The 17,979-nt window shown below is 36.8% G+C and overlaps 1 protein-coding gene across 1 annotated transcript; it reads right to left on the reverse strand.

Moving 5' to 3' along the window:
* Positions 1–913: 913 nt before the first annotated feature.
* On the reverse strand, positions 914–16,506 carry RFC3 (replication factor C subunit 3). The gene is made up of 9 exons (XM_069601585.1): positions 16,276–16,506; positions 14,464–14,601; positions 14,018–14,085; positions 11,656–11,753; positions 7,505–7,686; positions 6,338–6,474; positions 6,150–6,248; positions 2,403–2,472; positions 914–1,202 (listed from the first exon to the last, which is right to left on the reverse strand). The coding sequence occupies exons 1-9, from the start codon at positions 16,360–16,362 to the stop codon at positions 1,011–1,013; spliced, it is 1,071 nt and encodes a 356-aa protein (XP_069457686.1). The 5' UTR covers positions 16,363–16,506; the 3' UTR covers positions 914–1,010.
* Positions 16,507–17,979: the final 1,473 nt, after the last annotated feature.

Genomic DNA, 17,979 nt, shown 5'->3' on the forward strand with positions numbered 1-17,979 from the left:
AATATCAATATCCAGGACTAAAACTTCCAGTTGGGGCCTGATTAGTACACCTTGCTCCCATAAAAAAGGCAACCATCATTCCTCTTAACCTGAACAGTTTTCCAGGTTTAGGTTTTTCAGTGAGTGTGTAGCTGTGTCTTTGCCAATTAAACACTTCCTGATTGCTTAGCACCAACTGCTACAAAAGCAGGTCTTCCCAATATTCTTGTATAGAGCTTGTCATAGACTTCTGTCAAGCAAACCCTTTGTTCCATGAACCAAATTTCTGAATAAAAAATGTTCCAAAGGATAGGACCAACAATATAACAGCATACTTGTTCAAAGAATAATTTCAACAGTAATATACCTTTGCTTCAGAACAATATGATGGATATTCTTTAGGATTCTCAAGTATTAATGAAAAGATCTTTATTTCTTAATAGTCAACCTTATACCAAATCTGAATCATTGAATTAAAAGCTGGATTTCTACAGTTTTAACAGATATGATCCATGCAATTTTCTCCATACCCATGCTATAATTCAAAATTAATTCCTATATATGCTGCAAAAATATAATTCTTGGTTGAGGGAAAATATGATTAAAAATAATGACTTGCCAAGCAAAAATTTATGCACCTGTGGCCAAAAATGGTCATCTGGAGGTAAGAAAACAAACCCTGATTTTTTAGGTCAATTTCCTTCAGCAGGGGAGAGTGGATGGAAATGGGAGGATCAACACTGCATACTTGGAAAACATACTTTTAAAGTAAATTAAAATCATGTTCCTAGACTCTACAGTTTCCAGTTGTATCCTTTCAATACACTTCAATAGTACAGGAGCAGTTATCTAACTCAGAGAATAATGATTAATAATTCAAAGAAATTACTACCTTCCCCCCTCCAAAAAAAAAAACAACACAAATAACACATAATTAAGTAATGTTAGTTTATTTTACCTGCAGCTCTTCCAATATAAATTGAACATAAATGATGATACTGAGAAATATTAGGAAGAATTACTGAGAGATGTCAGAATATCATGCCTTCCAATCCATCCTCCATGAACTTCTTATAAAGTGCCATAAATTTGGCCACAAATGCTTCCAAGTGATAAATGGCTTTGCTACCGAGTTGTAGACGATGTTCATAGTAAGCTGCCATCTGGGCCACTTCTCCTTTCAGTTGTCCATCACAATTATGTAAAAGCTCTGAGAGAAGGCCCTAAAGAAAAATAAATAGCAATTTTTAAAAGTAATAATTAAAAAAATATTAGCTAAACACGCTTTACTTTTCTCACTCAAAAAGGAAGTGAAACTTAAATACTGATATGTTCTCTTTTTTATTTCTGATGGACCAGCAGACTTCTAAGCAGACTTCTAAAGAACGTACTATTCTATAGAGTAAAAATGTGGTAGTTATCTATCATATTTCAACCTCAAATACTTCAGTGTACAAAGATTTAAGTACAAAGATGCTTACTGTAGCATTATTAATTATAATACTCTGTAGACAACCTGAAGTCTAACACTAGACTTCAGTTGTAACACAGGGGTTATATCCAAAAAACTGGTATAGTCATACAATGAAATCCCAGTCATGTACCAAAAAGAATGAGGTAAATCTGTACTGTCATGAAATGGCATCCATACTACACTGCTGAATTTAAAAAGCAAAATAGTGTAAAAGACACTAAAGCTTTGTGAAACATACATACATGGACTCAATTCAATGTGACTTGAAAAGAGGGCTTATGAAAACAGAAGGGGGAACCTTCACTTTTCACTTCATATATTTAGTATCATTTGAATGTTTTCATGTAATTTTAATAAATACAAAGAAACAAAAAGTTCTGTATTACCTAAGATGTAACAGTCAATCTAGAATATCCTTCTAGCTAGAGAGTCAATTAGGTTCAGACCAGACCTAAAGCTGTCCCTCACAAATCACTACCACCTTCTTTAACCTCAATTTTCAAGTGCACTGAGGCTTGCTGTCTAAAATATTAATACTATTCCCTGACTACTTGCATGGATCCATCTTTCAATCCTTCAAGTTTCAGATTAAACATACCTTCCACAGAAGCCATCACTGACCTTCCATAACTCAGCCCTCCATTTTTATCATTTCATCTTTGTAGTACTTAGACCATTCTGAAATCCTCTTGCTTCTTGTTTCCCATTCCATTTCACCAAAATGTAACTTCTCTGAAGGAGGCCCACCCTTGTTTTCTTCAACACACTCCTAACGGTGACTGGCACACCTTACAAGTTCCATACAATTTGGACTCTGAGTATCTGCTGAACTAATGAGCTAGACAGAAAGAACTGACAACATATCTTTGTGCAGCAAAAGCCATGATACCCCATAATCAAAGTCCAAATTGTATGGTTATAGACAGCACAAGATTTGAAATCAGAATACCTTCATTATTATTTCAGGAGGAATACAATGAGTTAGAAGCTCATACAGTCTTCCACGAACTTCAAGGAGCCTGAACAAAACAAAACAATACTTTGTGATGAAAACAGATCATTTTTCCAAGTACCTACTGTGCCATCTTACTGTAAGAATTACACATCCCAATACAAACATTTTCTTCAATGGCTTATCATATTTAAGATATATATACAGGAGCTTTTCCTAACTTTAGTTCATCTTTCTAAAACAAAATTATAGAACTGTTTTAAAGTCAGACAACATTTATATTCATTTACATATACAGACACACACCAACATAGTATTTATATATATACACTAAAAATACAGAAGACTTCACGGATAGTAAGGGTTAAGCTTATTCACACCACCAATTTTAATATACTTTAATGATACATCAAGTAATATTTTTCTTTCCTTCTCCAGATAGATGATACATAGGAAATGAGAAAATGGTTATGAAAATATTAAATAATAAGTCAATTACAGAAGAAAAGGAAATATAGCCATGAATATAACATAATGTTATCATTTCGACTGCAAAGGAAAAAAGACATTATAGCAGAGAAACAAAGCTGTTTTGTCATAAAAGGGGCATTACAAGAGGGTACAGGTAGGCACAAACCAGGCTGGCTAAGTGAATATGGCCATTTGTTGGAGGGCTCTATAAGCTCATAATTCTAAGCCCTCCTCATAACACTTTCAGGAAGAAAAACTGGTTGAGGGAAATATACATGTAACATATTAAAACAGCAAGAAGAAAAGTAACAAATTATATTTACAAAAGTAACTTAATCTTTCTAAATATACTTACCTATCCCTAAAGAAAAAATATTGTTTTGAATCTTTACCAAAACAAGATCGCATTATGTTCTTTATTTCAGATCAATCAGGGAAGTGATTTTTAAAAGATTTCTTCAAAGCAGAAGTTAAGACCCCTTTCCTGAGATTCCAGGAGTATGAAGTTGTGCCACAATAAAACTAAGTAAGTGGGAAAAAAAGACTACCATTTTTTGAGCAACTGCTATACACAAGACACTATGACAATAATTTAACTCAGTCACCACACCAGCTATGGTGAGGCATTATCTCCATTTTTTTTTTTTTTTAAAGAAAAAACTAAGGCCTGGATGGTTTAAATAACCTGACAAAGTTGACCATAGCAGAGCCATGATTTAAGCACAAATCTGTCTTAGCCCATACCCTTCCAGTGTCTGCCAAAGCATCTATTTAATCTCTTATCTGTATGAGGTTCACTGCTGTATGCTATTTCTCACAAACACAAGTCTCTCACTGAAGAGAACATGAAGTTCAGAGAGGTTAAGCTTCCAGCAAAACTTATATAACTGAAGCAGCATTACCTCAAGTCTGATTCCAAAGGCCTTAATGTCTCTTGGACATGACAGTATATACCCCAAATAAAATCTGATCCTTAATGTAAAAATGACAGATGGTAATAATAATGTATATAGCTTATTTCTGAAAAACTGATTCACAATATTTACCTATAAAACTGTACTGTAACAATACTGTCTATATCTCACACATGTTCTCATGCTTCTCTTATCCTCAGTTCTAGTACGATTTTGTTTCTAAAAAATTAATACATTCTACATTATTAAGCCTGTGTCATTATCTCTTGGAGGTTACAAGTGATAATGAGTACAAATTATACTATCAAAGAAACATGGTATTCTAGAACTGCCTCTGCCTCTCACTAACCAAATGTCCCTGAAAAAAGCAACAATCTCCCAGAGAATCAGTTTTCTATCTGTAAGATGGTAATAATGCATTCCTCATAGGACTATTATTTGAATTAAATGAAATAGTATAAATGTCAGCATAATAATTGCTCATCAGATTTAAGCTGCTATTCACATGAGAAAGGTGGAGCAGAGAACCTGCCTGCAAAGGCAGGAGATGCAAGAGATGCAGGTTCAGATCCCTGGATGGGGAAGATCCCCTGGAGAAGGAAATGGCAACTCACTCCAGTATTCTTGCCTAGAAAATTCCACGGACAGAGAAGCTTGCGGGGCTACAGTCTACGGGGTCAAAAAGAGTTGGACACTACTGAGCACATATCACAGACACATATCACATTAGAAAATAAGAAATTTTCTAAGATGTATCAAAAAAAAGAATCAAGACTATAAATATTACAGCACTACAAGGTCAAAAATCAGGAGTCACTGGTAATGTGCAGACCAATGTTCAAAATGACAGTGGCCATCCTAGTATTACTGGACAGCTTTAAGGCTTTCGGAAATTAAGAGGAATATTTTGTTTTAAACACACAGTGGCATCAAATCCCAAATCTGTTCATCTAAATAGGGAACAGCAGCACTTCCTCTTGGACAAATTCATTTATGAGCTGTCAAAATTTGTTTGGAAACTGGAGGAACGGGCAGCAGCAGCAGCAGAATTAAGAAAAGTAATAATCAACTTAAGTCTTAAAAATACATTTAATAATGTCAAATACTGCAACATCTGTACCTAAATCTCTTTAAGAGTGGGAAAGCAACTATTATCATCAATTTTTCTTCTTTAAAATCAGAACAAAAACAAGAAGTCACCTTTGGTGTGGAAATATTTCATGAAAGTAAAAAGCTCCTCAGACATGCTTCATTTGAATTTTATTTCCTTAAAACTTGAGATTTCTTCACTACCTGACAATATTTACAAAATGGAATGCACACGTTTTCCTACAGTCAAGGTTTCTTTCCTCAAGAATCTACTTAAAACATCTGGCACTTTTCAAAAACTATTTCTTCAACTAAAATAGATGAAGAGGAATTCAATGCAAATTTTGATAAAATATCAAGTACCAATGTTCTATGACCATTCACCTCCTCTAATCTATTATGGTTGTCCAACAGTACATACTGCAATTTCCTTTGAAGAATTTCTTGTAAAAATAACAATTCTCAGATATACTACCTAAAAGAAGAAACACAGTTTCTCCTTCTCCCAATTATGTTCACGTAAACCAGGGAAGCTTACCTTTCACTGGTTGCACTCAATCTAGTCTGTTTCCTAAAATAAATCCAACAGGCTGTGGTTGAAGTACTTTCAGTATGGTCTATTACTGAATAAGAGACCCAAGAAGTAAACAGAAACATCTGTGCAAAAAATATGCACAAAACACTTCCTACATACTGACGGCACATACGCAGTATTATTCTTAATGGAGCCTATCATCACACATGAGCACAGGGTCTTCTAGTTCTCAAACCACTATCACACAATCTCTCTTCATTATACAAATGAAAAAGCTGAAGCTCTAAGTTTATAAAGTTACCTGCTTAAGGACACTTAGCTAAAAATTAGTAGAACTAGAAGTCTACCCACAGTCTAGAGTCTTTCTATAACACATCAATTATAAAGTTATAGTGTCATCTTCAATATTAGAAAGCTAGACACATCATGCATTAATATTAAATCATCCAAGATTCTGAGGGGGAAAAAAAACCTTAAACTTCCAAAATTTGTTTCAATTTATGTTTAAGTTACATACTTACATGCCAGTAGCTTCTTAAAAGCCATGATATACACCAACTATTCTGAACCATTAAATGTCTAAAACCCTACTTTTTCTTTAGAAGTATAGTATAAGTTAAATTTAATTATAATGCTATATGACATGGAATGAGTATAAAACAGCTAATCTAGAACTTAGAATATCTGCACTGTCTCAGTGATCAAACTTTTATGGTGATCTTTTATAGTGGTTACCTCTGTGGAGTTTGTTGACTGACAATAGCATTGGCAGTCTCTCTCAGATACACCTCCCAATCTGTTTCAGGGATTTCTTGATCTGCAGTAAAAGGATATCTACATGACAAAAAGAGAACACAATAAATTAAACGAGAGTGGTTTATGTCACAACATGATTCCTGTAGTAACTGACCCCTTTTACTCACTGTTGCACTCTGCAGGCTTCACACATAAGCAGAGCTTTTCTGAGATTTCTGCAGGACTTCTCTGCAAGTCTATGAGCCAGTTGTGGAGGAAGATTTAGACCCTCCTTCTTACACACAGTAGATAACACATGGCAAATCTACAAATAAAATAATCAACAAAAATGAGCAATCTGTTAAACTATATGCTGAGACAATTTCTGTTAAGAGTATTGTTACAGAACCCCAACCTTTCTTTTTTTGGTCACTACCCTAACTTAATCCACTGTTCCTTCAGCAGGAAGCCAGGGGTCTAACCTAGCTATCAGGTAGAGTTAGCAACTAGATGGGCACCTGGAGAAAGATCTGGTCCCAGTTCCATGCCTGCCAGCCTCCTCGAGGCAGCAGGGAGTTGGAGACAAAGGGCCTCAGGTTGGTGGCAAATGGCAAAGACACTGCTCACAAGGCTGCCAAGTTGAGTTGCACAAGCGTAACTGAACACAACTCAGGCACTAAGATGTGAACAGTACTCATGGGAGAGACGTAACTTGGTGGTCCTGCTGCTTTATAAACATTTTTAACTCTAAAACTCTCAAAATCTTTACAAGTGAAACTCACAACACAATGTCACTTATCCCTACTTTGCATAAAATCACCTCAAACCTATTAACAGCAGACACTTGCTTATTGTGAGAAACTGGCATTTTTACTGATTGCTATTAAGAATGATACGACTGAAGCGACTTAGCAGCAGCAGCAGCATTAAGAATGATAAAGGAAAAAAATACATGTTATGTTGACTCAGACTAACTTTGGTCTCTGAATTGGACTAGGAATTCCCAAATCATCTTGCAAAATCTATTTCCTGAATATTCAAGTCTCCTCTACAAGCCAATTAAGTCAGATTGAGATAGAAGCCACTAAATAACTAGCTTTCCCTTAGTTTCATAAAATCCACAATTACTACCTATTTAAAGTAAAAGATGATTTAAAGAAAAGAACATTTTCTATATACTGGTATCTGATATTTACTACTATACAGATAATGGTTTGAGTTAGCACCTAGGCCATAGCTATTTCTGAATTGCTGACATAGTTCACTAAGTTTTTAACAAGAACAAACACAATAGGGATGTACACACAGTATGCATGAAATCTGAACTGAATTCTGAAAAGTTTAACTTGACTTACATCTTCAATGCTGGGAGCAGGTACACGAACTGCAAGGCACCTACTACGAATAGGTGGTATCACTTTAGATGTAGAATTGCAACACAAGATCAACCTGCAGGTAGACATATACTTTTCCATGGTTCTGCGCAAGGCATGTTGAGCATCTTTAGTGAGTTTGTCAACTTCCGTCAATAACACAACTGAGTCAAGAAGAAACAAAACAAACTTTTGAGTATTTATCTTTCTCATTATTCAGAGTGAAATCCTAAATAGTAAGCCTAATATACTACTTTTCCCTTTGGAGAAAACATACAAAAGTTATAGGTATGGTGGGAATAATTTATTTTTATTTTAAAAAAATTCTCACTTTACTCTGTATAATAGGCTCCAGTTTCATCCATCTCATTAGAACTGATTCAAATGTATTCTTTTTAATGGCTGAGTAATACTCCATTGTGTATATGTACCACAGCTTTCTTATCCATTCATCTGCTGATGGACATCTAGGTTGCTTCCATGTCCTGGCTATTATAAACAGTGCTGTGATGAACACTGGGGTACACGTGTCTCTTTCAATTCTGGTTTTCTCAGTGTGTATGCCCAGCAGTGGGACTGCTGGGTCATATGGCAGCTCTATTTAGTTTTTTAAGGACTCTCCACACTGTTCTCCACAGTGGCTATACTAGTTTGCATTCCCACCAACAGTGTAAGAGGGTTCCCTTTTCTCCACACCCTCTCCAGCATTTTATTGCTTGTAGACTTTTGGATAGCAGCCATTCTGACTGGTGTGAAATGGTACCTCATTGTGGTTTTGATTTGCATTTCTCTGATAATGAGTGATGTTGAGCATCTTTTCATGTGTTTGTTAGCCATCTGTATGTCTTCTTTGGAGAAATGTCTGTTTAGGTCTTTGGCCCATTTTTTGATTGGGTCATTTATTTTTCTGGAATTGAGGTGTGGGAGTTGCTTGTATATTTTTGAAATTAATTGTCAGTTGCTTCATTTGCTATCATTTTATCCCTTTCTGAAAGCTGTCTTTTCCCATTGCTTATAGTTTCCTTTGTTGTGCAGAAGCTTTTAAGTTTAATTAGGTCCCATTTGTTTATTTTTGCTTTTATTTCCAATATTGTGGGAGGTAGATCATAGAGGATCCTGCTGTAATTTATGTTGGAGAGTGTTTTGCCTATGTTCTCTTCTAGGAGTTGTATAGTTTCTGGTCTTACATTTAGATCTTTAATCCATTTTGAGTTTATTTTTGTGTATGGTGTTAGAAAGTGTTCTAGTTTCCTTCTTTTACAAGTGGTTGACCAGTTTTCCCAGCACCACTTGTTAAAGAGATTGTCTTTTCTCCGCTGTATATTCTTGCCTTTGTTAAAGATAAGGTGTCCAGAGGTGTGTGTATTTATCTCTGGGCTTTCTATTTTGTTCCATTGATCTATATTTCTGTCTTTGTGCCAGCACCATACTGTCTTGATGACTGTGGCTTTGTAGTAGAGCCTGAAGTCAGGCAGGTTGATTCCTCCAGTTCCATTCTTCTTTTTCAAGGTTGCTTTGGCTATTCGAGGTTTTTTGTATTTCCATACAAATTGTGAAATTGTTTGTTCTAGCTCTGTGAAAAATACCATTGGTAGCTTGATAGGGATTGCACTGAATCTATAAATTGCTATACTCATTTTCACTATATTGATTCTTCTAATCCATGAACACGGTATATTTCTCCATCAACTAGTGTCCTCTTTGATTTCTTTCACCAGTGTTTTATAGTTTTCTATATACAGATCTTTTGTTTCTTTAGGTAGATATATTCCTAAGTATTTTATTCTTTTCATTGCAATGGTGAATGGAATTGTTTCCTTAATTTCTCTATTTTCTCATTATTAGTGTATACAGAGAAGTAATCCAGAAAGAAAAACACCAATACAGTATACTAATGCATATATATGAAATTTAGAAAGATGGTAATGATAACCCTGTATGTGAGACAGCAAAAGAGATACAGATATATAGAACAGTCTTTTGGACTATGGGAGAGGGCAAGGGTGGGATGATTTGGGAGAATGGCATTGAAATATGTATATTATCATATGTGAAACAAATCACCAGTCCAGGTTCAATGCATGATACAGGATGCTCAGGGCTGGTGCACTGGGATGACCCAAAGAGACAGTATAGGAAGGGAGATGGGAGGGGGGTTCAGGATGGGGAACACATGTACACTCATGGCAGATTCATGTCAATGTATGGCAAAACCAATGCAATATTATAAAGTAATTAGCCTCCAATTAAAATAAATAAATTTATACTAAGAAAAAATTCTAAGATCAAACACTAGGATATAGAAGTTAAAGAGGTTATTTTGTTGCAGAATCTACTGTAGTCTTTTTATACTTATATGCAGTAAAAATCACCAAGACAAGGATATAGTGTGCTGCATTTACCCAAAATATTTCACTCAGGTGTGTACTTCTGTAGAAAATCTTAGCATTCTAAGGAATATACTTTGGAAAACACTATTACAAGAGATGTAGCAAATAAGGGATAAAGATATCTGCTTACTTGCACAATAAGATTCTACCTGGTCATAATCAAGGATTGGCCTTAAAGCGTTTGAGAAATTCAGTATACAGGGACTAAATCCAGCTGTTGCATTAAATTACTTCAAGAAGATGACAGTGGTAGCAGTGCAGCATTTTAATCTCTTCCATAAAAGAAGATTCCAAGATCCAAGACAACATTTACATTGAAACTAGGTGACAAGCTGTCCCCAAGAACCCTAAATATAAGTAAGTGAGAGCAAGAAACTATGTGTGGGAAGAAGTGGCTAGGATCCACCAGCTTTCTGATATCTTCAGAACAGGAGAACCTTAAATCACCCAAAAAGCACACTGAATATAAGAGCCAATCTGAGAACAGCATCCATAGGGTTCAATTCATGGACAAGAACTAAAGGACCTTGATGCAATAAGATATGACAGAGCAGTGGACTGAAAATAACAAAATGAAGCTCTCTTCCAAGACAATGCTTCCCAATGACAAATTCTGGAAATCAAACCCAAACTGAATAAATAGAAAAAATAAAAACAAGGAGATTAATCGCAATATCTGACAAGGATAGCACCAAAAAAAAAAAAAATGCAAAACTAAATCATTGCTAGGCAGAAAACAGCAAAATATATTAAAAACTGTAGTGAGGATAACTCCAGAAATACAAAGCAGTTTCATTAGACGATCCAGTAAGATAATAATGAGAGCTAAGAAGAAAAATTATAAGACCACAGAAGAGTATTTGAAAAAAAAATTTTATTTTGAAATGTAGAGATTAAGGAGAAAAGATAAGAAATAGGCTGGAATATGTAAGATGATTCACAAAACAGTAAAATGAGCAATGAAAAATGGTAAAATTATCACATTCACTAAAAGAAAAAGTACAGCTTATTTTCTCTACTAACACTGACAAGGATTAAAAATAATTAATAAATGTTAGAGAGAAATGGGCATTCCTAAATACTGCTGGCAGTAGCACAAATCAAATGAAGAATTTGGCAAGATATGTCAAAAGCATTAAATATTGCCATTTTCCTTCTCTAGGAGATCTTCCCGACCCAAGGATTGAACCCAGGTCTCCAAAATGGCAATCCACTCCAGTACTATTGCCTGGAAAACCCCATGGATAGAGGAGCCTGGTAGGCTACAGTCCATGGGGTCGCAAAGAGTCGGACACAACTGAGCGACTTCACTCACTCACTCTCGCGTTCCAGGTGGATACTATAACCTCCAAGCCACCAGGGAAACCCAGTGAACATTAACTTTGGTTCAAAGAATCATTATTTTTAAATCATGAAATTCCCTATTTTAGATTGTTTTTCCATTACTCATCTAAATATTTTACTAATTCTAAAATAACAAATAGGTGGCACAAACAGTTCTCTTTTTCACACAATTCAACTCCATTAGACTATAAACTCCTAGGAGCACAGAGATTGTTTCTCTTCTTCACTTTTACATATTAAAAAAAAAAAAAGGTGGCATAGTGCTTGGCACAGAACAGGTTAATAAATATTTGCTAAATGGTTGGAATTTACATTCCTCATTACATTTCCCTCTTATACCCACTGCTTACAATTTAAGCGTCTGCCTCATCCAAAAAAAAAAAAAAAATTATCACATACCTTTAAAATCTTTTTGAGAGCTTGTTTCAAGTTGCTGTGATTGTGCCACTGTTTTCAGCATCTCCTGAATTACTACCCGATCGCTATTTCCAGCATCACTATACAAAATAAAAATAGTGGTAAATACATACATGTAAATATTTAATAAGTACTAACCCTTATTCGTGGAGAAGGCAATGGCAACCCACTCCAGTACTCTTGCCTGGCAAATCCCATGGACGGAAGAGCCTGGTAGGCTGCAGTCCATGGGGTCGCTAGGAGTTGGACATGACTGAGCAACTTCACTTTCACTTTTCACTTTCCTACATTGGAGAAGGAAATGGCAACCCACTCCAGTGTTCTTGCCTGGAGAATCCCAGGGACAGGGGAGCCTGGTGGGCTGCCGTCTCTAGGATCGCACAGAGTCGGACACGACTGAAGCGACAGCAGCAGCAGCAGCAGCAACAGCAACCCTTATTCGTAAGCTAAGAAAAATCTTGAAGATCTTCAGTGATTACAGTTTTAAGCAAACTGAATGACACTACATTCACAAAAATTTAAAACTGAAGTGTTTTAGGATCACTAATGACTGTGGATCACAATGAACTGTGAAAAATTCTGAAAGAGATGGGAATACCAGACCACCTGATCTGCCTCTTGAGAAACCTGTATACAGGTCAGCAAGCAACAGTTAGAACTGGACACGGAACAACAGACTGGTTCCAAATAGGAAAAGGAGTACGTCAAAGCTGTATGTTGTCACCCTGCTTATTTAACTTCTATGCATAGAATATCATGAGAAATGCTGAGCTGGACAAAGCATAAGCTGGAACCAAGATTGCCGGGAGAAATATCAGTAACCTCAGATATGCAGATGACACCATCTTTATGGCAGAAAGTGAAGAAGAACTAAAGAGCCTCTTGATGAAAGTAAAAGAGGATTGTGATAGAACTAAAGAGCCTCTTGATGAAAGTAAAAGAGGATTGTGAAAAAGTTGGCTTATAGCTCAACATTCAGAAAATTAAGACCATGGCATCCAGTCCCATCACTTCATGGCAAATAGATGGGGAAGCAGTGGAAACAGTGGCTGACTTTATTTTTCTGGGTTCCAAAATCACTGCAGATGGTGACTGCAGCCATGAAATTAAAAGAGGCTTGCTCCTTGGAAGGAAAGTTATGACCAACCTAGACAGCATATTAAAAAGCAGAGATACTACTTTGCCAACAAAGGTCTGTCTAGTCAAGGCTATGGGTTTTCCAGTGGTCATGTGCTGATGTGAGAGTTGGACTATAAAGAAAGCTGAGTGCCGAAGAATTGATGCTTCTGAACTGTGGTGTTGGAGGAGACTCTTGAGAATCCATCCCTTGGACTGCAAGGAGATTCAACCAGTCCATCTTAAAGGAGATCAGTCCTGGGTGTTCATTGGAGGGACTGATGTTGAAGCTGAAACTCCAATACTTTGGCCACCTGATGCGGAGAGCTGACTCATTTGAAAAGACCCTGATGCTGGAAAAGATTGAGGGCAGGAGAAGGGGACGACAGAGGATGAGATGGTTGAATGGCATCACTGACACAATGGACATGGATTTGGGTAAACTCTGGGGTTGGTGATGGACAGGGAGGCCTGGCGTGCTGCGGTTCATGAGGTTGCAAAGAGTCGGACACGACTGAGCGACTGAACTGAACTGAAACATTCCTATACTCAACTACAATTCGATTAATGTAACTGAAAACACTAAACATGTTCTTAATATTAAGTTTCAGTTCAGTTCAGTCACTCAGTCGTGTCTGACTCTTGCGACTCTTTGTGAACCACAGCACGTCATTTATACCAATATCATTGCTTTAGTACTTAAGCCCTGTACCTCACAAACCAAAATAAGTTACCTGGTTAATTTAGGTTGAATGTCAATTCCAAACACCTGAAAAACAAACAGCTTAATCTCCAATTGACTATTCGTGCTACAGAAGAACTCTTAATGAGAAAAAGAGGGCAAAGAAATCAGCTTTAGTTTATTTTTCCAAACAGCCATCATGTCCTTCTCAGTATTATTAAATCAATATACCGTCTAATTAAAAAACTGAAAGAAAATGGAAAGAATGAACTAGTAACCCAAATTCACTTTATGTAACACACAGAGCTTTAGGGAGCAAGAACTTAATTATTAAAAATTTTTGACTTGGGGGAGGGATCTCAGAGAGAAGGGAAAGTGGAAAGGTTCTAGGCTTCCTGTTTCACACAGGGCAGCTTCATTTTCATTTGTTTTATATTTTGTCTCTCCATACATGATTTTATATCAAAAAAGCATTCTACTCTTTAAAAAAAAAAGTCTGAACACCACTATTCTAAAAATGCTTATTTCTATGTAGTGGCCACTTACCTAGGATTAACTTCAAGGTGATAATTGCTTGCAATAGTGCTAATTTCAATTTTCTTTTTCGATGGAGTCTGTGGACAAAGAAAATAGTTATTTTTTTAATGTTTATTGGCTATTTCTCCTATTATCTGTATTTCATTGTTTTTTAATTATATAAACAATTTATGCTTAGTAAAGAAATAAAAATCACCACTAATGTTAGCCCCATTCTTAATGAAACCTCCAAACTATCCCCAGTTAACAGCAGATCATTATAAACAATCTGCATATGCCCTTTCACAGCCTTTTCCACGATAATACACAAAAATAAACACATACTATTAATAAACACATACTATTAATAAACACATACTATTAATAACACATTATTGAATAGTGTCTGTGTTTCTCATAAAAATTGTTTTTAAAGGAGGTAATCATATATATTTGTTTCAAAGTGAAATGCTTACTGTGATGGTCTGATGTTCAATTCTCAATTTTTCCACTCCAACACCATAAAGTTCACGTAGAATACACATAATTCTTGTCTTTTTTCCAGCACCTGATGGTCCATACACTAACAGATGTGGAAAGTCACCACACTGTACCTGGAATAAAACGGATAAAGCATTTTCCCTAGAGAAGCCACCACCCCTACGTGTAGAAACTTTTTATGTATGAAATATTTTATGTCTTTATGAAAGTTCAAAAACGTGTGTGTCAATGAACATAGAGACAGATGTATCTTTAACTATGAAATCGATTATTCCCCTGGAATTAATGCTAGATAGGCTGGATGGCATCACCGACTTGATGGACATGAGTTTGTGGAAACTCTGGGAGTTGGTGATGGGCAGGGAGGCCCGGCGTGCTGCGATTTATGGGGTTGCAAAGAGCTGGACACAACTGATCAACTGAACTGAACTTATATATCTAGCACAGTACATGTAAGATACAATACTATATGCTAGAAAGCAAGAAATCCCAAACCTGGCTATCAGATATGCTAAAAAAAACTTTTAATGAAAGACTGATTAATTCCAGGACTCCATCCACAAGACTAAGATTCAGTAACTGAGACTGTGATGACTGCCATAGTTTGCACTTCTACGAAGAGTCCCTTGGATAAGAAATGAGTGCATTTGGTTTTATTTGGAAGGTAAAGGAAAACTTTTTAGGGGAGAAGAAAAGCAAAGTGGGGAAAGGAAGGCAGCCAACAAGTGTTACCACTTAAATACCACTCTGGACATCTGGAGCTTGATCCTGCTGGGGATACACCTGAAGCCAGTGTGAAAATACATTACAGTATTAAACCACCCAAGGAGTGGGGAAGCTGGAATATGATACAAAACCCCTCCTCAAACCTTTGCTAGCTTGGGAAAAAAAATGGGGGAGGTGTTAATTCCCTAGCATTTCAAGTCTGCTTAGAGGTGTGAGCAAGAAAAAGCCTCCAGCAAGTGCAGATGCAGGGAGCTGGAAGTCAGGTCCGTGTAATCTCACAAGTTAAGACCAAGAGAATGGAGTAGGATGCTGGAGTAGTTCTGTATTACAGAACAAGACTACTTATTTTGAATATGTTCACAGGTGATTCTGATGCTCAGTCAGGCTTGGGGATCAGCACTGTGAAGGTTATAAAGATGACAAGAACACGGACCTTAACTTCAGATGCATAAAATCTTGTGAGTGTAATTTTATAAATAACCATTTAAAAATAAATAAGTATCAACAGAAGTGCTGTTAAGTGAACTTTAATACTTTAAAAACTTATCTAACGTTGGCACTGAAAGAAAGAAGTGTCAAGGAAAGGAACTATTCACCTAATACAATGCATGGAAAAAGGAGATGCTCCACAAATACAGCCTTCATTTTTAAAATTTCGATCTCAGCAAAAATAAAAGTTATGCCGTGTTTCACAGTTTTATTAAGTTGAAGATTAAAACGTAAACAGGTGAATACTTTTGAAAAGCAAATCTATTAACTCAAGACTAACATACTAAATCTGTTCAAATATTTATTCCAAACCCTATACAATAAAAAACGGGACAAAGAAAATAAAATATATCCCATGGCTAAGAAAATCAAACAGGACAATCCTCAGGGAGACTTTCTTTGTTTGCAAGCACAGCCCCCGGCCCCACAGTCTGTCCCCGTCCCTGTTTTACTGTTCTCCACAGCACTTGACATCTAAAGCCCGAGCGAAGCTCCGCTCTTGAGGGGCGCGAAACCCCTGAGTGGCGCTCCTCCCCTCCCCCGGCTCTCGCCGCCCCGTCCCGCCGACTCACCAGGTTGCGCAGCTGGGCCGCCTGCTCCTTGTGATAGTCCAGCTGTCCCAAGGAGCAGGGCCGGTATTTGTCCACCCAGAGGCTCATTCCAGCCCGACTTCCCAGGGTCAGACACTCTAATGTCCCGCGCGCGCGCGCCCCACTCACACACGCAAACAAGTTTTCCCGCGAGCTCCAAATCTCGCGACATCACTACCGGCGTGTTCGCGTAGTTAGGGACGCAAAGACTACGGAAGCCTAGTTTGGACAGAATTGGTCGCAATATCGGAACCGCCTACTTATTAATGTTCATTGTTTCATTTAATAATTTACTCTTTGCTCTCATCCTTAACATAGTACAGGAATTACTAAGCAAAACTGGAAAATTGGCTCTGATACTCTAGGAGTCAAATCTGGGTACTTCAGAGAGACCACCATTCTGAACTCATTTCATTCGTTCATTCATTCACTCGTTCCTTCCACTGAAACCTACCAACTATTTACCTTGTGGAGTTCTATATTTGGCACCAGAATATATCCGGCTTGGGACTTGTCTCACGTGGCAGGGACCAAAACAAGCTGTATTGAGTAAACTGCTAAAATTAAGATCTAATCTTCATTACCTTTCCTGACCTCCGTTCCTCAAGATTCTTACTGGATTTAAAGCTAAGGAATCTAAAAGGTCGTGAAAAAGCTACAGAAATGGGACCACTCAAACTGCACCTCTTAAATGCACTTTTCTCGATGTATGTAATTTTAATTACGTATTTAACTTACACTTTTACTTTACATATTGTTCAGAATCCTAAGTACTGCAACGGGACAGGAATTAATTTTCAATATGTGTAATAACCTTCTATCAAGGTCCCCCCTTTCATTCACTTATGACGCAAGAATTTATTGTATTCTCTGAATCATCATATTTACTGAATTATTCATATGTGCAGGAAATTACTCCGCACAATCAATAACAACATCAGATAAAGACACAGTCTCTATTCGCAAAAAACTTTTGAAACAACCTGGGAGACTTCCACCTCAAGACCTTTCTACTTAGGATTTCATCCCAGTGCACTTCTCTGGGGCCAACTTGTAACTGCTAGAATCAGGAGTAAGGTTCTTCTTCAGGCTGGATCTAATCTTGTTTCTTTAAAGAGGAAGAAATTTCATGGTTGCAAGAAGCTGAGAGACCAGTTCAGGGCATAAAAGGATATATGTAACTTTGGCTTTACAGCAGTGCTTATGAGTTTTCTTCTTTTTTCATCTACTTGGACAGATTTGGACCTTCTTTTTCAGAGAGCATACCCAGAAAATTTTTCTGGTATCCGGCCTCTATTTATTTAATAAAAATGAGAAAGTTCAGACCCTATTTCTTATAATTTGTTCTCTGATTGTCAATGATCAATTATAATTGGTAAATATAACTTATAATAAAGCATCAGTTATAGTTCCATTCCCTCATTTAACACAGAACTAATAGGCAGATCCCTTTCTGCATTTTGGAAATAAAATTAAATACTAAGAGAAAATTATGAAGAGATTATGAATGGAAAATTCATGGTAAATTGTGGCAGAGACAATGCTCTGTGTTCACCAATCCTCTTTGCTGTTCCCCCTCAGGGGACAGGGATGCTTTCTCCAGCTTCCTCAGTAATTAGTGGAATGCTGTGACTGAGCTCTGGCCAATAGAAAGCAGGTCTGCACTGATGAGTCCTATCTCCACTC

This window comes from Ovis canadensis, chromosome 10 (genome assembly GCF_042477335.2).
Source record: "Ovis canadensis isolate MfBH-ARS-UI-01 breed Bighorn chromosome 10, ARS-UI_OviCan_v2, whole genome shotgun sequence".
NCBI lineage: Eukaryota > Metazoa > Chordata > Mammalia > Artiodactyla > Bovidae > Ovis > Ovis canadensis.